This window comes from Cherax quadricarinatus, chromosome 52 (genome assembly GCF_038502225.1).
Source record: "Cherax quadricarinatus isolate ZL_2023a chromosome 52, ASM3850222v1, whole genome shotgun sequence".
NCBI classification, from domain to species: domain Eukaryota; kingdom Metazoa; phylum Arthropoda; class Malacostraca; order Decapoda; family Parastacidae; genus Cherax; species Cherax quadricarinatus.
In genome coordinates, this window is record NC_091343.1 from 5,040,214 (window position 1) to 5,063,616 (window position 23,403).

Consider the following 23,403-nt stretch of genomic DNA (forward strand, 5'->3'; position numbering starts at 1 on the left):
GGTAGTTTCATGATTTATGTTAGTGAAGGTAGCTCCGTGATTTATGTTAGTGATGAAGGTAGATCCGTGGTTTATGTTAGTGGTGAAGGTAGTTTCGTGATTTATGTTAGTGATGAAGGTAGTTCCGTGATTTATGTTAGTGATGAAGGTAGTTCCGTGATTTATGTTAGTGATGAAAATAGTTACATGATTTATGTTAGTGGAGAAGGTAGTTCCGTGATTTATGTTAGTGATGAAGGTAGTTTCGTGATTTTCTTAGTGATGAAGGTAGTACCGTGATTTATGTTAGTGATGAAGGTAGTTTCGTGATTTTGTTAGTGATGAAGGTAGTTCCGTGATTTATGTTAGTGATGAAGGTAGATCCGTGATTTATGTTAGTGGTGAAGGTAGTTTCGTGATTTATGCTGATGAAGGTAGTTCCGTGATTTATATTAGTGATGAAGGTAGTTCCGTGATTTATGTTAGTGAAGGTAGTTCCGTGATTTATGTTAGTGATGCAGGTAGTTACGTGATTTATGTTAGTGATGTAGTTCTGTGATTTATGTTAGTGATGAAGGTAGTTCCGTGATTTATGTTAGTGATGAAGGTAGTTACGTGATTTATGTTAGTGATGTAGTTCCGTGATTTATGTTAGTGATGAAGGTAGTTACGTGATTTATGTTAGTGATGAAGGTAGTTACGTGATTTATGTTAGTGATGAAGGTAGTTACGTCATTTATGTTACTGATGAAGGTAGTTACGTGATTTATGTTGATGAACGTAGTTACGTGATTTATGTTAGTGATGAAGGTAGTTACATGATTTATGTTAGTGATGAAAGTAGTTCCGTGATTTATGTTAGTGATGAAGGTAGTTACGTGATTTATGTTAGTGATGAAAGTAGTTCCGTGATTTATGTTAGTGATGAAAATAGTTACGTGATTTATGTTATTGATGAAAGTAGTTACGTGATTTATGAAGAAAGAACAGTATGGTTTCGAACTGGTGAAGTTCTCTGTGTGAGGAACAGACTTGACCACCTCGCCACAAGACAACTTTCACACCTCTCCTGTCCGGTTACGTTCACGACAGTAAGAAAAATTTAGCTTGTCAAAATAAAGATTTTTCAAGCACTGACCTCTGGGTTCTGTAGAGAGAATATATATACTATATATATATATATATATATATATATATATATATATATATATATATATATATATATATATATATATATATATATATATATTATATTACATAATATGGCACAGAAGATTTAAGAGATACATTGTTGATATAAAGGTGGCATATACGGTACATGTTGTTACGTGTGTATCACCGATTATAAGGCGAAAATCTCATCCAGCTCCTCAGAGCTGGGGCGTGTGTCCAAAATGCAGCATGCATTACCCCTTTGAACAGCCGCACTGAGCCGCTGGAACAGAAAACTAGCTGCCCTGGGATCCCTAGTTACCCTGATGAGTCTTTTTCCCAGCTCCTTAAGGAAATTAGATGCACTCTTTCCCCATGAGCCAAGGGTCTCTGAGCCTATGGGAACAAACATATAATGATGGGCAAGTTCTCCATATTTTCTAGACTTTTGGGACTCCCTAAAGCTGGCAGCTGCCCCTCCTTCCTCCCTGGTGTATTGGAGATAGGTATCAGCCAAGGTAGATGCACATGTATAGTCCCACACCACCTGCTTCCCATCTGTCCAGGCTTGAAGGGTGATACCATCTGGACGCTTCTGGCTGCCATCAGATCTGCATAGTTGGGGTGGCTCCCTTACTGCTGGGCATCCAGCTGTTGTGAGGCTCCTCTTGATAATGTTATTAACCTCCTCATGTCTTGCAATCTTTCCCTCGGATTTACGGCACACAAGACCATGGTACCCGAATCGGTCTGCTGCTTCACTGCCACAAATACACCTGTGTTCGGCGAGAATAGGGGCGGCAAGTCGAAGGGCAACACCGATGCGGATGGTCTGTGGGTCGAGGCGTGTGCCAAGGCTGGAGTTGGGAACAGCCAACAGAAAGTCCCCAGCATGAGGGGCTCTCACTGCCAGCAGGCGGGCTCTATCCTTCCCTGACACACTCTGAAGCAATAAGATCACAGTAAACAGGTGATTTCAGAATATGCAAAACAACCAGTGTGAAAGAATAATGAAATTCCAAGCGCTTTCGTGAGTACTCACGAAAGCGCTTGGAATTTCATTATTCTTTCACAGTGGTTGTTTTGCGCATATATATATATATATATATATATATATATATATATATATATATATATATATATATATATATATATATATATATATATATATATATATATATATATATATATATATATATATATATATATATATATATATATATATATCACAGGATTGTGGCTGGCCAGCACTCGATCCTGCATTCCCATGCCCAGCCCTGTGAGAACTGAACACAGTACGCATCACTATCTACCGAACCATAAATTCTCTTGAGCATGGGAACGCAGGATCGAGTCCTGGCCAGCTGCAGTTCTGTTAATGGTTCAAAATCACTTGTTTCGTGATTTCATCAATATATCTATAGATATAGATATATATATATATATATATATATATATATATATATATATATATATATATATATATACCTGGAGTTTACCTGGAGAGAGTTCCGGGGGTCAACGCCCCATTGGCCCGGTCTGTGACCAGGCCTCCTGGTGGATCAGAGCCTGATCAACCAAGCTGTTACTGCTGGCTGCACGCAATCCAACGTACGAGCCACAACCCGGCTGGTCAGCTACCGACTTTAGGTGCTTGTCCAGTGCCTGCTTGAAGACAGCCAGGGGTCTATTGGTAATCCCCTTTATGTATGCTGGGAGGCAGTTGAACAGTCTCGGGCCCCTGACACTTATTGTATGGTCTCTTAACGTGCTAGTGACACCCCTGCTTTTCATTGGGGGGATGTTGCATCGTCTGCCAAGTCTTTTGCTTTCTTTGTGAGTGATTTTCGTGTGCAAGTTCGGTACTAGTCCCTCTAGGATTTTCCAGGTGTATATAATCATGTATCTCTCCCGCCTGCGTTCCAGGGAGTACAGGTTCAGGAACCTCAAGCACTCCCAGTAATTGAGGTGTTTTATCTCCGTTATGCGTGCCGTGAAGGTTCTCTGTACATTTTCTAGGTCAGCAATTTCACCTGCCTTGAAAGGTGCTGTTAGTGTGCAGCAATATTCCAGCCTATATAGAACAAACGCCCTGAAAAGTGTCATCATGGGCTTGACATCCCTAGTTTTGAAGGTTCTCATTATCCATCCTGTCATTTTTCTAGCAGATGCGACTGATACAATGTTATGGTCCTTGAAGGTGAGATCCTCCGACATGATCACTCCCAGGTCTTTGACGTTGGTGTTTCGCTCTATTTTGTGGAAGGAATTTGTTTTGTACTCTGATGAAGTTTTAATTTCCTCATGTTTACCATATGGGAGTGATATATATATATATATATATATATATATATATATATATATATATATATATATATATATATATATTATTTTTTTTTTTTATTATCACACCGGCCGATTCCCACCAAGGCAGGGTGGCCCGAAAAAGAAAAACTTTCACCATCATTCACTCCATCACTGTCTTGCCAGAAGGGTGCTTTACACTACAGTTTTTAAACTGCAACATTAACACCCCTCCTTCAGAGTGCAGGCACTGTACTTCCCATCTCCAGGACTCAAGTCCGGCCTGCCGGTTTCCCTGAATCCCTTCATAAATGTTACTTTGCTCACACTCCAACAGCACGTCAAGTATTAAAAACCATTTGTCTCCATTCACTCCTATCAAACACGCTCACGCATGCCTGCTGGAAGTCCAAGCCCCTCGCACACAAAACCTCCTTTACCCCCTCCCTCCAACCCTTCCTAGGCCGACCCCTACCCCGCCTTCCTTCCACTACAGACTGATACACTCTTGAAGTCATTCTGTTTCGCTCCATTCTCTCTACATGTCCGAACCACCTCAACAACCCTTCCTCAGCCCTCTGGACAACAGTTTTGGTAATCCCGCACCTCCTCCTAACTTCCAAACTACGAATTCTCTGCATTATATTCACACCACACATTGCCCTCAGACATGACATCTCCACTGCCTCCAGCCTTCTCCTCGCTGCAACATTCATCACCCACGCTTCACACCCATATAAGAGCGTTGGTAAAACTATACTCTCATACATTCCCCTCTTTGCCTCCAAGGACAAAGTTCTTTGTCTCCACAGACTCCTAAGTGCACCACTCACTCTTTTTCCCTCATCAATTCTATGATTCACCTCATCTTTCATAGACCCATCCGCTGACACGTCCACTCCCAAATATCTGAATACGTTCACCTCCTCCATACTCTCTCCCTCCAATCTGATATTCAATCTTTCATCACCTAATCTTTTTGTTATCCTCATAACCTTACTCTTTCCTGTATTCACCTTTAATTTTCTTCTTTTGCACACCCTACCAAATTCATCCACCAATCTCTGCAACTTCTCTTCAGAATCTCCCAAGAGCACAGTGTCATCAGCAAAGAGCAGCTGTGACAACTCCCACTTTGTGTGTGATTCTTTATCTTTTAACTCCACGCCTCTTGCCAAGACCCTCGCATTTACTTCTCTTACAACCCCATCTATAAATAATATATATATATATATATATATATATATATATATATATATATATGTATATATATATATATATATATATATGTATATATATATATATATATATATATATATATATATATATATATATATATATATATGTATATATATATATATATATATATATATATGTATATATATATATATATATATATATATATATATATATATATATATATATATATATATATATATATATATATATATATATATTCTTACAAGAAATCGGCCATGTCCCAGCGAAGCAAGGTGACCCAAAAAGAAAAACAAAAGTTTCTCATTTTAACTTTAGTAATGTATACACGAGAAGGGGTTATTAGTCCCTCGTTCCTGGTATTTTAGTCGACTCTTATGACACGCATGGCTTATGGAAGATGAATTCTGTTCCACTTCCCCATAGAGATAAGAGGAAATTTCCTCCATCCTCATCGCTATTGGGCCGTGCGGACGTGCTGCGCAGTAGCTCCTGAATGAGTTGGCTTTTGCGCAGTGTTGACGTGTACTAGGCTCTGTGAAGACCTGTTTGCGCGCTCTCTAGAATTGAAGCAAGATGCCCTCCATTGAGCAACTTTACGAACAGCTTAAGAAAGAATTGAGGTTGGCGAATATGGAAATTCGGCGACTGACCGAGGAAAACAAAAAGATTCGGAGTAGTCCCCCTGTTTTGAGTCCTCAGGTCAAGAAGGGAAACTGGTCAGTGGCTGGACAGCAGGGAAAGAAGTTGACGATCAAGAAGACGAATGGAAAGGTAGAAACGATGAAGAAGAAAGAGACTGCCGTGGAAACTGTTGTGGAAACATCCAATACATTCTCAGTGCTACCCGACGAATGTGAGTCGACTACTGGGAACGTCACGACGAAAGACATTAAGGAAGATAAGAATATTGTTGTTGTTGGGGATAGCAAGTTAGGTATATGGATAGGGCGTTCTGCTTGAAGGACAGGAGTAGGAGACAGAGAGTTTGCTTTCCTGGGGCTGGGATGGAGGATATTGTTAGCCGTCTGGATGACATCATGAGAGGTAATGGGAGCAATCCTATTATCTGTCTCAGTGCTGGAGGCAACGATGTTGGCAGACGTAGGAGTGAGGACCTGATTAGCAGGTATAGGTCAGCAATAGAAATAATTAGAAGTAAGGGTGGGAACCCTCTCATATGTGGTATTTTGCCAAGGGAGTTGGAAATGAATGGTTGTCCAGGGCAATTGGTGTCAATTGCTGGCTGGACAAATACTGTAAGGAAAATGCGGTAACATTCATTGACAACTGGGACCTCTTCTATGGCAGAAATGACATGTATGCTAGGGATGGGGTTCACTTATCTAGGTGTGGGGTGGGAGCACTTGCAACTGCAGTGGAGGGAGCAGTTAGGACTTTAAACTAGGAATAGTTAGTGGTATGGGTTTTGGCAGGAAAACAGTGAAGTCCCAGTGTAGTAATATTACGAGTTCTAGGGGAACTAGTAATAATAAGAACGAGATAGATATTGAAAAGCCAAGGACCTTGGGTGATAAGGACAGTAATAGGTTTAGTAGAAAAATAGAAATGAGCAGGAAGGGTAAAGAGAAAGGAGAGTCTTTCAATGTTTATTATGCTAGGAATAAGATGGACGAGTTGAGATTAGTTGCTAGTGTAGGTAACATTGATGTATTTGCCTTAACTGAGACGTGGTTTAATTCAAAAAGTCGGGACATGCCTGCGGAATGTCATATTCAGGGTTTTAAATTGTTCCAAGAAGATAGAAGTATTGGGGGGGGGGGGGGGGGGTGGCATTGTATGTCCGAGATCGCTTGAACTGTTGCATAAAAACGGGTATTAAGTCTGAAGTAACACATACAGAGTCTGTTTGGATAGAATTTTCAGAGGGGCATGAAAAACTGATTTTAGGAGTGATATACCGTCCCCAAAACTTCGATAGGGACCAAGGGAAACTACTATGGGAGGAAATTGTTAAGGCCACAAGGCACGATAATGTAGTAATTTTAGGAGACTTTAACTTTAGTCATGTTGATTGGAATTTCTTCACTGGGAATTTAGAATCATACGACTTCTTAGAAGTATTTCAGGATTGTTTTTTGAAGCAGTTTGTGACAGAACCTACAAGGAGAAATAATCTGCTTGACTTAGTTATGGCAAACAATGAATCCCTTGTTAATAATTTAGAAATTTCAGAGGAACTGGGTGCTAGCGACCACAAATCAATTACATTTAGCATTGAATGGAAGTACGATAGTAGCGATAACTCAGTAACAGTCCCAGATTTTCGCTTAGCAGATTACGATGGGCTTAGAGAACACTTATCATCTGTTGACTGGGGTAACGAAGAGAGCTATCAATATGACAGTTTTCTGAACACAATACATGCTGCTCAAAGAGCGTTTATCCCATATAAAGAAATTAGATCAAATAGAAATGACCCAAAATGGATGAATAATAGGCTCAAATATCTACTAGGGCATAAGAAAGGAATTTATAGGCGTATCAAAAGAGGTGAGGGTCATCTTATGAATCAGTCTATTGACATTAAGAGGGACATTAAAAAGGGGATAAGAAAAGCTAAAAGGGACTATGAAATTAAAGTTGCTAGGGATTCTAAAACTAACCCAAAAAGTTTTTTCCAGGTCTATAGAACAAAAGTTAGAGATAAGATAGGTCCCCTTAAAAATAACTATGGGCACCTTACTGACAAAGAGAATGAAATGTGCTTGATTTTAAATAATTATTTTCTCTCAGTTTTTACACAGGAAGACACTAACAATATTCCAGTAATTAATTTTTACAGTGGGCTAGAAGAAGATAAATTATGTAACATCACAGTCACTAGTGAGATGGTTGTGAAGCAGATAGACAGACTGAAGCAAAATAAGTCGCCGGGTCCTGATGAGGTTTTTTCAAGGGTTCTTAAGGAATGCAAAATGGAACTCTGTGAACCATTAACTAATATTTTTAATTTATCTCTTCAAACAGGTGTAGTGTCTGATATGTGGAAGATGGCTAATGTAACTCCTATTTTTAAAACAGGGGACAAGTCGTTACCGTCAAATTACCGCCCAATAAGCCTGACCTCAATTGTAGGCAAATTACTAGAGTCAATTATAGCTGAGATTATAAGAAGCCATCTCGATAAGCATAGCTTGATTAATGATACTCAGCATGGATTCACAAGAGGCCGGTCTTGTCTAACTAATTTATTAACTTTCTTCAGTAAAGCTTTTGAGGCTGTTGACCACAATAAAGAATTTGATATTATTTACTTAGATTTTAGTAAGGCTTTTGATAGAGTTCCGCACCATAGACTGTTAAAGAAAGTGGCAGCTCATGGCATTGGGGGAAAAGTGCTCTCGTGGATCGAGTCATGGCTCACTGACAGGAAGCAGTGTCCATAAATGGGGTTAAATCCGAGTGGGGATCTGTAACAAGTGGCGTTCCACAGGGATCAGTCTTGGGCCCGTTGTTGTTTATAATATATATCAATGATCTTGATAATTGATTCAAACGTAGATGTTATGGAACTTCAGGAGGATTTAAACAAACTCTATTCTTGGTCAGAAAAGTGGCAGATGCAGTTCAATGTAGATAAATGCAAGGTTCTGAAGCTTGGGAGTGCCCATAACCCTAGTACTTATAAGTTAAATGATGTAGAACTTAGCCATACAGATTGCGAAAAGGACTTGGGGGTTATGGTGAGCAGCAACCTTAAACCAAGACAGCAATGCCTAAGCGTACGTAATAAGGCAAATAGATTACTGGGATTTATATCAAGAAGTGTAAGCAACAGAAGTCCAGAGGTCATACTGCAGCTTTATACATCATTAGTAAGGCCTCACCTAGATTATGCAGCTCAGTTCTGGTCTCCGTATTACAAAATGGACATAAATTCGTTAGAAAACATTCAGCGTAGGATGACTAAATTAATACATAGCATTAGAAATCTTCCTTATGAAGAAAGATTGAAGACTCTTAAGTTACATTCACTTGTTAGACGAAGAATGAGGGGAGACCTGATCGAAGTGTATAAGTGGAAGATAGGTATTAATAAAGGGGATATTAATAAGGTCTTGAGAATGTCTCTCCAAGAGAGAACCCGCAGTAATGGATTTAAATTAGATAAGTTTAGATTTAGAAAGGACATAGGAAAGTACTGGTTTGGAAATAGGGTAGTTGATGAGTGGAACAGTCTACCTAGTTGGGTTATTGAGGCTGGGACTTTGGGTAGTTTCAAATCTAGGTTGGATAAGTACATGAGTGGGAGGGGTTGGATTTGAGTGGGACTTTCACATCAGAGCTTATTTCTTGGGTGGCATTGAAAATTGGGTTGGGCAAATGTTTTGTTAGTGGGATGAATTGTTAAGTACCTGCCTAGTATGGGCCAGCAGGCCTCCTGCAGTGTTCCTCCTTTCTTATGTTCTTATGAAATAAACAAGAACAAGAACTAGTAATAAAATAGAAGAAAACTCAGAGGGATGAGTGTGTGTATATATATGCTTGTACATCCAAGTGTAGTGTGACCTAAGTGCAAGTAGAGGTAGCAAGACGTACCTGAAATCTTGCATGTTTAAATACATATATATATATATATATATATATATATATATATATATATATATATATATATATATATATATATATATATATATATATTTTTCTGCTATTTACAAACATCTCTCAGTCTGTAGCAGGTTTCGAACCTCCAAATTCGGCATCAGATTACACAGCACTTTATTCACACTGCTGTGGACTGAGAGATTACGTTTGTAAATAATTTCGCCTGTTTGCGTACTGTTAAGTATATACTGCTATTTATGCAGCATTATTAGCGATGATTTTTGAAAACAAGGTCAACAGTGAATAACTGAAGTGTAATGCTCAATAATAACCCACATGGAGACAGAAACCCAAAAGATTGATCTGTATATTTGGATCCCCTTCTGGGATCCTCTTCAGAAGGGGGTCGCAATATAGATTAATCAATCTATTAAGTTTCTGTCTCCATGTGAGTTATTATTGAGCAAGGTCAACAATCTCTAACGTCAAAAGTCTCTACCAAATATATCAAGCACTAACCTTGGCTGTACTCAGACGAGGCATCGTCAATAACATCTCTGTCGTTATCCTGGTCGTTTGACTCTTGGGTAGCGGGCGGCGGAGCCTCAGTCTCAGGCACCTCTTCGATGCTGCTGACTGCTGGGCGGCCCTGGGGAGAGACCCCCGGGGGATACACGGGTTCGTACGAGTGAGAGTTTTGTGAGGCGTTGTACATCGAGATTTCGTCGTACATGTAACTGATAGAGTCCAGCTGATCCTCCATTACTACTGCAAACTGGGCTGTTACGATACCCCCGTCGCAGTCATCATACTGACTGGAATCTGAGCGAGGCGGATTGACTGGGTCATAGCCTTCAGAAGGAGGTCTGATAATATCATATCCTACTGTAGAAGGCGCACGAATGTCGTCATAACCACAGGAAGAAGGAGCTGCTATGTCATCATAGCTAATAGCACTCACAGCACCAATGTCATCATAAGCTAGAGTCTGGGTATCCTCAGCACCCTGCTGCAGCTCAGCATAGTTATGTCCTTCAGGTGTTACCTCCTTGGCTTTGCCTGAAGGAGTTATCTTCCCATATCTGTCCATTCGCCCGTATGTTCTCACACCAATCACTCTTATAAATGGGGAACGCTCGGGTTCAGTTTCTTCCTCAATAGTTTCTTTAGTATCTGAAACTTGTGAAGAAGTTGGAGCCTGGCCTCCATCACTCCACAGGAACGAAGAGTTAGGTCTTATGCCCCGACCTTCTAGTTTTTCTCTGTTCCTATGAAGTTTTTCAAGATTTGGAGCATAAAGGTTTTCATAGATATTTTCGGTCTCATTACTACCGTCACTGTCACCATTGGACTTATCAGACACCGACAAAATGTTTGCTGTTTCCTTTGCTTCATCTGATGCAAACTCAGTGGGAAGGGCGGGTATAGGCGTTTTTGGAGGAGGGGGTATTGGTGTTGTGGCAGATGATGGTGGTGAAGGAATGGGTGTCTTCGGCGGAGGAGGTAAAGTCATAGATTTCATGGACTGGGTGGGAGTCTGTGGTCTGTCATAGATGCTGTCAGTGTCAAAGGTGAAGACCATGTTCTCTGTCTTCTTCATGTACGGGAGAGTGAGACAGGTGCGGGATGTGCCCAGCTGAGGAGAGTCTGGATGCTTGGGAGAGTCTGTGGCTTCTGCTGATGCTTGCTCTTCTGCCTCCTTTGCTGCCTCAGCTTCTTCTTGAGCAAGTTGTTCTGAAACTTTATCTTTGTACTTTTTCCTGTCTCTGCTACGTGACCTTGATCGTATACTCCACTTTCCATAAGTAGCTTCCTCCTTCTCCTTACAATCTTTCTTTTTGTTTTTACCATCTTTTTTCGATTCTTCACCAGAGGCTTTTTTCTCATCTTCTTTCTTTTTTTCTTCTTCTTTGGCTTTATCTTTGAGTCTTCTCCTTTCCTGACTCTTTTCTCGGAGTTTCTTGAAAGTGAACCTCTCGTAGCTTCTCCCTTCTCTTTCTCTTCCATCTTTCTTAGGAGTCTCTCTCTTGTCATCATTATCAATTTCTTCGCCTGCTGCTTTTTGTTCATCACCAGCTCCTTGATCCTTGTCGTCCTTCTTGTCTCTTGCTCTTTCTCTTGATCTTCCTCGTCTATACCACTTCTCTCGATCGGCTGATGGAGATCTATTTCGTCTCTCTCTCTCTCGTTCTTCTTTACGCTCTGCATCTTTCTCTTTGGTCTTCTTGACGGTATTTTTGACAGCGCTCTTAACGGCAGTGTAAATACGGCTCTCATTTGGTTTGCTGGTTCTCTTGGACTTGACGTCTGAGCATACTGAGCTGACCTCGGAGTGGGTGTCATCAAGGACACTGCTACTGACCGACCTTGAATCAGGTTCGATTATTGTCTCTTCAAGGTCATCCTCAATGGATGTCATCTTGTCTTCTGGTTCGCTGATCCCAGCTGATAAGGTATTCTCATCCGTCTTCGAAGGACAAGTTACATCATTATCAGTACACTCATCATCCGGAATCTGGGCTGTATATTTTACATCAGCAGTGCCTTTACTCTCAGATTCTAAGAGGTCAACGATGCCCTTTTCTTCAGATTCTACATTATCAGCTGTATTCATCTCATCTGTGTCTGAACAGAGTCTGCTCAGTGATTTCTCCTGTTGTAAGTCTTTGTCCTCCAGGTCTTCTATGCTTGTTTGTGGCTCAAGACTCATGGTCTCTTCATTTTTGAGAGCTACTGCACTATCGTCACTCTGACAAGTGTCTGTTGATATGACAGTGTCTAGTGAGGAGTCCTCAGCTACGAGAGAGCAAAAATTTGGCCCAGAGGAAGTGGCAAGAGAGGTACTCGGGTAGTTAGGTGAGCCAGCTCCTGATAGTCGATCTCCTTCAGTGGATATACCAGAGTCCATAGAGTCAGACTTAACATGTCCTTCAGATATATTTAACATCTGGTTATTGGTATGTTTTTCAGATAATGGCAATACCTGCTGGTCCTTGTCCACTAACCTCTTCACCGAGGTGTCTTTTGTACTATCCTTTTGTTGCACTACTAATGAATTGGTTGTCTTTGGTATCATAGAATTAGAAGCTACAGCAGTGCAGGAAACTGGAGCAGTATAAGTTAGAGTAGCAGATGATGTTCCTGGGTTCATGTACGACGGCTCCTCAAGAATGTCAGGTATCGTGGCACTGGAAGGAGTAGGTGACGGCATTCTACTTTTGTACTTCTTTTCGTCCGTGGACTCGTCGTCCTTATCAACAACGTCATCCTCAGAATCATCAGTTTCTCCCTTGAATTTCCCAGAGGACAGAGCTGTCTTGATTTTCTCACACACTTTTTCTTCGTCGGTTTTGTTGTCACCAAGTTTATCCAGTCCAGATGAACCATTTTTTGAAACAGCAGATGTCTTAGACGAAGGTGATCTAGAGCCCATACTATTTACTTTCCTGGCACCTGATACACTTAAGTCTCCTCTTCTTTCTTCCCTATTCTTTTCTTCCTTTTTACTCTTCTCATTCATTACAGGGGCACATTCTAATGAATTGTCTTTGTTATCGGGATCAATCCTTCCACTCCTGGATCTGCTCTTGAGTCTGGTACTTGCTCTTGGGCTTGATAAAACTCTTGTTTTGTGAACAGAAACATGACTGAAAGGCAATTCAGATTTTGTAATAGGACTGCCTGCTTGGTTCTGTGAGATAATGGTGTTGAACTTATTTGCCAGCGTAGCAACAGTACTTGGTTTAATGGTCACACTTAATCTGTATTCAGCTTTTCGCGCATTTTTTATATCCAGTCGTCCATTTTTGGAATCTTTCCTTCGTAGTTTAACAGCCTGGCTCTTCACAAAGCTCTCGCCCTCCAGCATCTTGGCTCTTGAGGCAAAAGTTAAACTGCTCCTCCGCCCCACTCTTGATCCCGTCTTGAAGCTCTCAGACCTCTTCACTGGATTGACCTTAAGTGACGGCTCACAGTCTTTCCTTGCCTTGTATGCTGCTGCCTCGATCTTCTTCACTATAGGAGCCTTTTCTGCTGGCGACTCGTGGATGTGCGATGTTGACACTACTAAACCACCAAAATCTTTCTCTTCAACAATATCTGGCTTGGAGTGTTTTCTTTTGTTTACTTTAGCATACTCTGGAATAAATTTTCCCTCTACTGTTCCAGTAGTATTTTTCAGTGTAGTTGTTGCTGCTGCTAATGATGATGAGGATGTTGAGAGTGAGGATGATGCAGATGATGTCAAGGCAACAGTGTCTCGTCTCTTCTTCAGTGACGCACGAACAGAGGACCTGATGCCAGTACGGGTGAACCTGAAGGAACCCAGTCTGCCTCTTCTGATGACTTCAGGTGTCTTCACCACCGTGATATTTAACTTAGCTTTAACGAATTTATTTGAACTTATTGTTATGGAGTCCAGGTTTTTACTCACCGGTTCTACTCTAGTTGTGGTGCCACCTTGAAGCTCACAAGGTACACTCTTTCTCTCAGCATTTATATCTTGCACTGAATCCTCCTTTAATCGATTCTGAAGTAAGATTTTTTTTACTCCAACTTTCGCAGCACATTTTGACTCTGCAGAAATACTTCTTGTTAATTTTTTGTCCTTCTCCTTCTCAACTTCCTTTAAGCTCTCACTAGCATGTAAAGTGAGCTTGGTGAAAGGTGAGGTGAAGCTTCTACCTCCGAAGCTCCAGCTGCTTGGAGTGAGACAAGTTGCACTGCAACTTTGTTCACTGTTAGTAAAATCCATTCCCTCGTATGTTAGATTATTTACATGGTTCTGGAACCTGGCTCGAACAGTATCGAGAGTGTGGGACTTAACCTGTAGAGGGAGTTGCTTGGAGTATCCCTCTGCTGTCTCAGTATGGTCATAGGAAGAGGTGGCTGCAGAGTGTTCTGGAGTAAGGTGAAGGAGGGTGCAAGAAGATGTAGATGTCGTAGACGTCGGTGGAGGCTGTTGAAGTTCAAGGGAAACAGACGTGGGCGCCAGGGAATGTTGTAAAGTTTGAGAGCGGAGGGCAGGGAGTGGCACCCTGGAAGGCTGCAAGGTGTTGGAGCGAAAGGCTGACACATTGGCCACAGAAGACATTGACCAATCAGTGGGAGGGTGACGGAAACGGCTCGGTAGTGTCTCTACGTTACTGCTCGAGCCATAACGGTTGTGAAGGAATGATTTTTGATATGTCTGTGTTTTCCTTAGTGGCGATTCGTATTTGGACACACGTGCAGAGTGCATAAGCGAGTAAGTCTGGAAGTCTACAGAGCCGAGACCATCACCTCTGTCCCACTCCGTGACACTGGCCCCTTTATCGCACTCCTCACTCATGTCAGCACCCTCTTTTTCTATAACTTCACTAATCGCATCACTAACAATACTGCCACTTTCAATGGGCTCTTTGGAAAGCAACACGACATCATCTGTTTCTTTGGTAACCACTTCGTGAGTGTCTAACACGGGAGATAATTGAGCTTGACATTCAATGTCTGTGGAAACTGTCTGTGAAACATCACAATGCTTACTCTCTTCAACCTTATCTTTCTTGGCCTTTTCTTTTTCCTTTTCACTTTTCTTCCCACTTTTATGTCCGCGGAAGTAAGGAAGAATGCCCCTTTTGGCCTTCTGAGTCTTGGTGCTCTTTGTGTGTTTACTGTCAACCACCCCATCCACCAGACTCGCGGCCTCCACTTTGGGCTCTCCATGACTCTTTGAGATTCTGGGGTCACTGGAGATCCTGGAGAATACCTTGGAGACCCTGGGGCTGCTCTTCTCACGACTGGTGGCTGGCATGGCGACCCCGGCAGTGTGTGGCGAGGGTGAGGGGGTGGTGCGGGAGAGAGAGGGGGGGCAGGGCAGGGACACGGCCGGCCCTCACCTCACTCCCCTCCACCCATCATACCAATCTGAAACACGAAAATTACGTATTAACATACATACATGATATGTCCAACATACTAAGTTGCCACAGAATTCAACTGGCATCATGTCATACAACATGGAGATGCCTTTATAGAAGATAATAAGGAAGATCACCAGGACACTGGTAAAGACAGCAGAGCCTCCAGCCTCCTGAGGCTGGAGACTATGCTGGATGGAATAGATAGGAAGATGAAGACAGAGTTATTATAGAACTTTCTGAAATCAAGATTGATGGGCCGAACATATCGATTCAAGGCTGAGGAACTGATTACCTCCAACTTTTTCTAATCTTTTATCTTTCTCTGCCTTAGGCTGAAGAAACCACTGTGTGGCGAAACGTTTCCAGAATACAGATTCCCAAATGTTGCACAAGTGTCTGATTTATCAACTTGTCGGTTTCCTAAACCATTTATACATTAATTCTTGTTTCCTTCACATGTTGACTCGGAGAATTCTTCATTGCTGCTTCCATAAGTTTTGCTCTCCATGTCTATGTCCTGGTGGTTGAAGTCTCTTAGTACTAGGAGTTTCAAGTTTGCATCTTCTTGCTCTCTCTGTCACAGTCTCCAAGATGACAATGCTACCAAAAGTATTCACATTTCCACGAGGATGTTCAACTACAGTCAACTGATGTCAAGGATGTCCCAGCTGGGGTTAAGCGTGATTGGAGCAGGAATCTGGGATGAAGCGTGAGGGACATCACGCCTGCTAGGGCACATTTAATTGCTGCACAGGACTGATAACATTCTTAAGTCTACCAAGAGCCTCAGCTGTGACTGAGGAAGAATCTTTACATTTAAATAAGTGCTTCTATTTCAGGAAAAGAATTCTTATGCAGTCGCCTCTGGTTGCTGTACCTGTGGAAGATCAATGTTTTTGTCACCAGACTGTTGTGCATGACCCTTAGAGAAACTGTGTTCTTAGCTTACTTCATGACACACCTCTAGGTGGCCACTTAGGTACCGCTAAAACGGTATTCAGAGTTTCCAGACATTTCTTCTGGCCTCGGTTATGGAAGACTGTTGGAGAATATATATAGACATGTCACATGTCTATATATTCCTGTCCTCTTTCAGCTTTTTTCAGCACCAGATGAACCTTTTAGCAAGCTGGTGGTGGATATGTCTGGCTGCTCCCAATGACCAGAATGGGAAACCTATTTACTCACAATTATTTACTCCACTGTCAGTTACCCAGAAACTGTCCATTTACATAAGATAATGGAACAAACTCTCAAGTAATGTCATTGAAGCTAAAACCTTGTGTAGTTTTAAAAATAGGTTAGATAAATACATGAGTGGGTGTGGGTGGGTGTGAGTTGGACCTGCCTCGTATGGGCCAGTAGGCCTATTGCAGTGCTCCTTCTTTATGTTCTTATATGATTTACTGTCCTTTTATTCTCATCATACTTTTCCCTTGGCTCGGGTAGTAGCGTGCTCAGCTCACACACTGAGGGACTTGTGATCGCTTCCCAGCACGGGTGAAACGGCGTTCATGTTTCCTTACAAGAGTGTTAAGTAACTGTCGTGGGTTGCACCCTGAGGGAGAAGATGAAAGCCCCCAGTGGAAATAAGACAGACAGTCGTCGATGACGAAATGACTTTAACTGGTTATCATCGCTTGCTAACCCTCCCAGTAAAAAATCCGAACAAAATCTTATCTTGCGTTCTTATTTGTTGATGTTTCAACCGTACGATGTTTATCTCCCTGATATAAACATCGTATGGTTCTTTGATCTATTAACTTTCTTTTCTGAAAGTCAACCCTCGAGGAAAAAGCCAGACAACACAATCCAATTTTTATTTCTCTATGCGGTACAAATAATATAGTTTATATGTAGCACTGACAGACACATCAGAAAGCCACTGACAGACACAACACAAAGCCACTGACAGACACAACACAAAGCCACTGACAGACACAACACAAAGCCACTGACAGACACAACACAAAGCCACTGTCAGACACAACAGAAAGCCACTGACAGACACAACACAAAGCCACTGACAGACACAACAGAAAGCCACTGACAGACACAACAGAAAGCCACTGACAGACACAACACAAAGCCACTGACAGACACAACACAAAGCCACTGACAGACACAACACAAAGCCACTGACAGACACAACACAAAGCCACTGACAAACACAACACAAAGCCACTGTCAGACACAACACAAAGCCACTGTCAGACACAACACAAAGCCACTGACAGACACAACACAAAGCCACTGACAGACACAACACAAAGCCACTGTCAGACACAACACAAAGCCACTGACAGACACAACACAAAGCCACTGACAGACACAACACAAAGCCACTGACAGACACAACACAAAGCCACTGACAGACACAACACAAAGCCACTGTCAGACACAACACAAAGCCACTGACAGACACAACACAAAGCCACTGACAGACACAACACAAAGCCACTGACAGACACAACACAAAGCCACTGTCAGACACAACACAAAGCCACTGTCAGACACAACACAAAGCCACTGTCAGACACAACACAAAGCCACTGACAGACACATCAGAAAGCCACTGACAGACACAACACAAAGCCACTGACAGACACAACACAAAGCCACTGACAGACACAACACAAAGCCACTGACAGACACAACACAAAGCCACTGACAGACACAACACAAAGCCACTGACAAACACAACACAAAGCCACTGACAGACACAACACAAAGCCACTGACAGACACAACACAAAGCCACTACTATGCAATGCATTTCTGGCAAAGTAATCCTAATGCTTTAATGTTATTTTAGATTTAGACATAGAGTCATAGACTATTAAGTAGGATTTCTTATGCAGTTAACTACAATCATTTGTAGAATAAGAGAAGAAATTAAAGAACAAATGGTGCAATTTCAAAATTATGATTTATTATTTCAAACTCATTCAATAATCTTCAGTTTTGTAGAATTACTGAATAAAGATGGTGAAAATACAGCAAGTTACTTAGTTAGAGTAGATACAGTGGAAATACCCGGACTTAAATGGGAAACATGTCACATTGTTTAACTTTTCTGGGGTATACCAATTAAAATCATATATAATTTGCTATATAAAACCATTGTAAAAAATCAAATTATGTATGAGGCCAAAATAAAACTTCCTTATTTCCTTAAATTATTATGTGTCACGTGGCTTGGTTGGCAACACACTCGCCTCACACACACTCAGTGTTCGTGGTTCGGTCCCCGGAAAGCGTGAAAATGTTGAGCGTGTTTACACCTGCTGTCACTGTTCACCTAGCAGTAAGTAGGTACCTGGATGTTAGTCGATTGTTGTGAGTCGCATCCCGGAGGATAAAATTGAAGGACCTCAATGGAAATAAGACAGACAGTCCACGATGACGTACTGACTTGGGTTATCCTGGGTGGCTAACCCTCCTGGTTAAAAATCCAAACAAATATTATCATATTTTAGTCTAGGTGGCCCGGTGGCCTTGTGGCTAAAGCTCCCGCTTCACACACGGAGGGTCCGGGTTCGATTCCCGGCGGGTGAAAACATTTCGACACGTTTCCTTACACTATTGTCCTGTTCACCTAGCAGCAAATAGGTACCTGGGTGTTAGTCGACTGGTGTGTGTCGCATCCTGGGGGACAAGATTAAGGACCCCAATGGAAATAAGTTAGATAATCCTCGATGACGCACTGACTTTCTTGGGTTATCCTGGGTGGCTAACCCTCCGGGGTTAAAAATCCGAACGAAATCTTATCTTATCCTGCTACATGTAAGACGGACAACCACAATCTTTCAAGTATCCCCAAAACTGTTTTCATTTTCTGTGTAAACACAACACAGAAAACGGAGAAGTTAAACATTGGATGACTTAGTAAAAGTAAGTAAGTTTATTTAGGTACAGGTAAGTAAGTTTATTCAGGTATACACAAACAGAATTACATAGATTATCATACATAGCAGCATATGTGTAGAGAACCTAGGATAACCCAAAAAAGTCAGACAGAGTGACTTATTTCCATTGTGGTCCTTTTTATCTTATTATTATAATATAAATGTTATAATGTTTTCTTATTATTCTACAATGAAGATAACATCTTATTATCATACTAAAAAGACTATCTACTACACGAGGGTCATTAAGACTATCTACTACACGAGGGTCATTAAGACTATCTACAATACGAGGGTCATTACTAGGAATAAGGTAAAATTTACACGTATGTTAGCTAAAAAATAGAAAATCATTCCCCTCCCTTTCTGTAGCTACATTCATCAGACACCTTTTGGCAGTCTTCTTGAACTGGTTCATGCTATGACTGGCTTTGACATGTGCAGGCAGTCTGTTCCATTCCTTTATTGCTGTACAATAAAGGTGTTTGAAGCCTGGCCAATGACTGTGGGTACTACAACCTTGACAAAATTAACAGCAAGATATTCTGGACACTCTTTGTGAGCAATTTTATAAATATGATTTAGCTTCAGTTGTTTTACTCTGTCTTCAACATTCAGCATATCCAACTGCTGTAATTCATCCTGGTCTACATGTTCTCTTGGTCCCAGCCCCAGGATGAATCTTACGATTTTGTTCTGGGTGATTTGCAGTCTATCTTTCAGTTTTTTGTCAAGGCAGAGTACCATGAAGAGCAAGCGTAATACATATGACACTGTATAGGGGCTAGACATAGGATCCTGCGAGCCTCAGTAGGTAGACACTGTGCTTGTTTATACAGGAACTTCAGTCTGGCATTCGCTTTCTTTACTACACTGTTCCCTATAATTCTCCTGACATGCATGGGTCAAAGGGGATTCCCAGATATTTTACTGATGAAACCAAAGTGATGGGTTTCCCATTGCACTGGACATTAAAATTATTTACACTTCTCAGTTAATGTTTCGTGCCAAAGAGAATGGCTTCAGTTTTCCCGAGGTGTAATGATAGTTTGTTGTCTACTAACCATTTGCTGCAGGACTCCAGTTCCAGTGTTAATACATTAGCTATATCTCGTGAATCTTTACCTGACACTAACAGAGCACTGTCATCTGCATACAGTAGGAGTTCGCACTTGACACTGATAGGCATGTCATTGACATAGCATAAGAATAATAAGGGACCCAGAATACTACTTTGGGGAACTGCACATGCTATCGGCAGGGGTTCTGATTCCGTTTTGTTAATTTTGACAATTTGTCTCTTGTTGCTAAGGTAGGACATAAACCAGTCTACAGAAACTATAACGATAGCTTGAAGTTTCTTACATAATATATTGTGGTTGACAGTAACGAAGGCCTTTTGCAGGTCTAAGGTTACCATACCTATGAGGTTCCCCTTTGACATTTCTGTTCTCAGGTAATCCATCAGATTAGTAAGGGAGGTGTCGGTTGAGTAAGATCTTCTAAAGCCCGATTGATAGCTATGGAGAATGTTGTTGTCATTAAGGTACTTAATTACTTGACGGTACACCGCCATCTCTAGAATTTTGGATATTATACTGAGTATACTAACAGGCCTATAGTTGCTTACATCAGACCTACTATTTTTCTTGAAGATAAGAGTAACTCTGGCCTCCTTGAACCCCTCCGGTACGGTATTAGTGGTGATTGACAGATTTATTATGTGAGTAGGTCCTCCGGTCACTGGTAGGCAGGATTCCCCAGTGGAAGTAGGTCCTTCAGTCACTGGTAGGCAGGATTCCCCAGTGGAAGTAGGTCCTACTTTTACTGGGGAATCCTGCCTACCAGTGACTATGCCCTCGTCTGCTACACCTGACGTTAGTATATAAGCGCCAGGCGCCTTGCTTCTGCTTCAGAATCTCCACGACTACGGTGCTCTTCGCACCTACTCCAAGGTTGAGGGACTGATTACCTCATCTTCTGTATATAGTCCTACTGTCTTCAAGTTATGTCCCGAAATTTGTATTGATAAAGCCACTGGATGGCGAAACGTCTACAATAAAGATACCCAGATATTGCACATGTGTCTTAATTTCATCATTATGTGATTAATAGGGATTGACAGTTCAGAAGCACTATCTTTTAGGAACTTAGACGGGATGTTATCCGGGCCAGTGCTCTTACTTGGGCTTAACCTGCTTAGTTCTTTTTGAATAAAGTCATGAGATACACTTACTAGTTGACAACTGTTTGGGGCTACCCCTTCATTGGTATAGTATGTTGGAAACTTATCTGAGTCTGCGTTAAAGGTATTTGATGCAGCTGGTAGTTTACTTACTAGTGTTGATGCAACAGATGTGTAGTAGGAATTAAAACAATTTGCCACCTTAGATGTTTCATGGTATACCTCGTTATCGATAGTGAGTACTATATTAGACCTGTCTACTGGTTTATGGCTATACCCCAACTGTTTTAGTTGTTGCCAGAGCTTTCTGGGGTTATGCTTATACTCTTCAATTTTTGAGCAATAGTGCTTTGCCTTTGCTCATTTTATAAGTCTCTGCACTCTGTTTCTCACCGTTTGGAATTCATTTAGTGCTGCAATATCCTGTCTGTTTGCTTTAAATCTTTTTAGCAGCTGGTCTCTGAATTTCATATTATCTAATATCTCAGTAGTCATCCAGGGTTCAGTTCTTCGTTTAATCCTAACCTCTTTAACTGGTGCAATATTATTAAGAATGGTAGTGAACATTGTTTTGAATTTTTCCCAGGCATCGTTTACGTCCGTGCAACTTGTTATCTCTGTCCAGTCACAATTGTGTAGCCTATTTACCAGTAGTACTGTAGTTTCTAGTTGACCTCATTTTTATTTTCCTGTGTAGGCCTATGATTTTCCTGGTACAGTAAATGATGAAATGATCACTAAGGCCCGTGGTAATGACGCCTGACTGGCTAATGTTTTCAGAGCGGTTACAAAGTATGTCGTCAATTAGGGTGGCTGAGAACTGTGTGATCCGGGTTGGTGTATTAATTAGTTGAGTGTAACTATTTAAACCTAGAATTTGCTTATACCTTTTGCATAGCCCGTTATTTTGCTGCTGAAAACAGATATTGAAGTCGTCCAGTATTATTGTCTCGCAATTGTCTTCAAGTCCGGACAATACTCTGGAAGAGTCTTCTAAGAACTGGTCCTGGGTGGGAGGGCGGTAACTAGTTCCTACTAAGATGGGTTTAGTCTTGGGAAGCAGCACTTCAAACCATAGAATCTCCAGTTTATTGTTATTAAAATCAGGTCTTGGGTTGTAAGCTAAGTCATTTCTAATGTAGGTACATACCCAACCATCCTTTCTGTTCCTATCTAAGCGTTTTATATTGTAACCTTCTATTTTGACCTCGTCGTCGGTCACCGTATCATCCAACCAGAATTCAGAGATGGATATAACTGCCGCCCTAGTTCTATTAGCTAGAATCCTAATCTCTGCCAATTTTGGAAAAACTGATCATGCGTTGACATGAATAAAATGAAGGCCTATTTTCATAAAACAATTATAATCATCAATATATGGCAATGGGTCATTTGAATTACGTTTAAATTACCCAGGATAACCACAAAATGGTCAAAGTGACTTTATAAAGTGGTACATAGTATATAACTAAGACTGAAGTAACTGACATGTATAAACTATCTGATAGAAAGTTACTGGTTATGCAGAGCATCAATGATACTTTGTAGTCCAGGATAAATTACAACAATTGGATATGCTGAATGTTGAAGACAGAGTAAAACAACTAAAGCTAAATCATGTTTATAAAATTACTCACGAACAGTGTCCAGAATATCTTGCTGTCAATTTTGTCAAATTTGGGAACCAAAGCAATCATAGTACTAGGGAGAGAGAGCACAACTTTGTAGTACCCACAGTCAGTGGCCAGGCGTCAAATGTAGCTCGATCAATAGCGAACGTAGCTCACACACTGAGGCCCGGGGTTCGAATCTCCTCCGGTAGGGCTGGAAAACATTAGAAACGTATTTCTATAAAACACCTGCCTTCCCTGTCCCTGTTCACCCATCAGTTCAATATGAATACCTGGGTGTTAGTCGACTGGTGTGGGTCGCATCCTGGGACAAAACTGACCTAATTTGCCAGAAATGCTCTGCATAACAAGCGGTTTCCCATATAGCAGTATGTCACTGATGTCAGCTAGGACTGTATACCATGTACATGTACTTGTAGTAAATAAAGATATTATTATTATGACTGGAACAGACTGCCTACACATGTCAAAGCCAGTCATAGCATGAACCAGTTCAAGAAGAGAGCCAAAAGGTACCTGATGAATGTAGCGACAGAAAGGCAGGAGAATGATTTTTGT

General features: G+C 41.3%; 1 protein-coding gene across 4 annotated transcripts in view; it reads right to left on the reverse strand.

Annotated features, from left to right (window-relative positions):
• The window catches only part of Exn (Ephexin), a 742,877-nt gene that overhangs the window by 483,992 nt on the left and 235,482 nt on the right, over positions 1 to 23,403 (reverse strand). For all 4 annotated transcript variants that reach the window (XM_070096018.1, XM_070096015.1, XM_070096017.1 and 1 more), the window contains exon 3: positions 9,742 to 15,126. In XM_070096018.1, coding sequence (XP_069952119.1) covers positions 9,742 to 15,013 — 5,272 coding nt within the window. In that variant the 5' untranslated portion in view covers positions 15,014 to 15,126. The remainder of the gene's footprint in view (positions 1 to 9,741; positions 15,127 to 23,403) is intronic.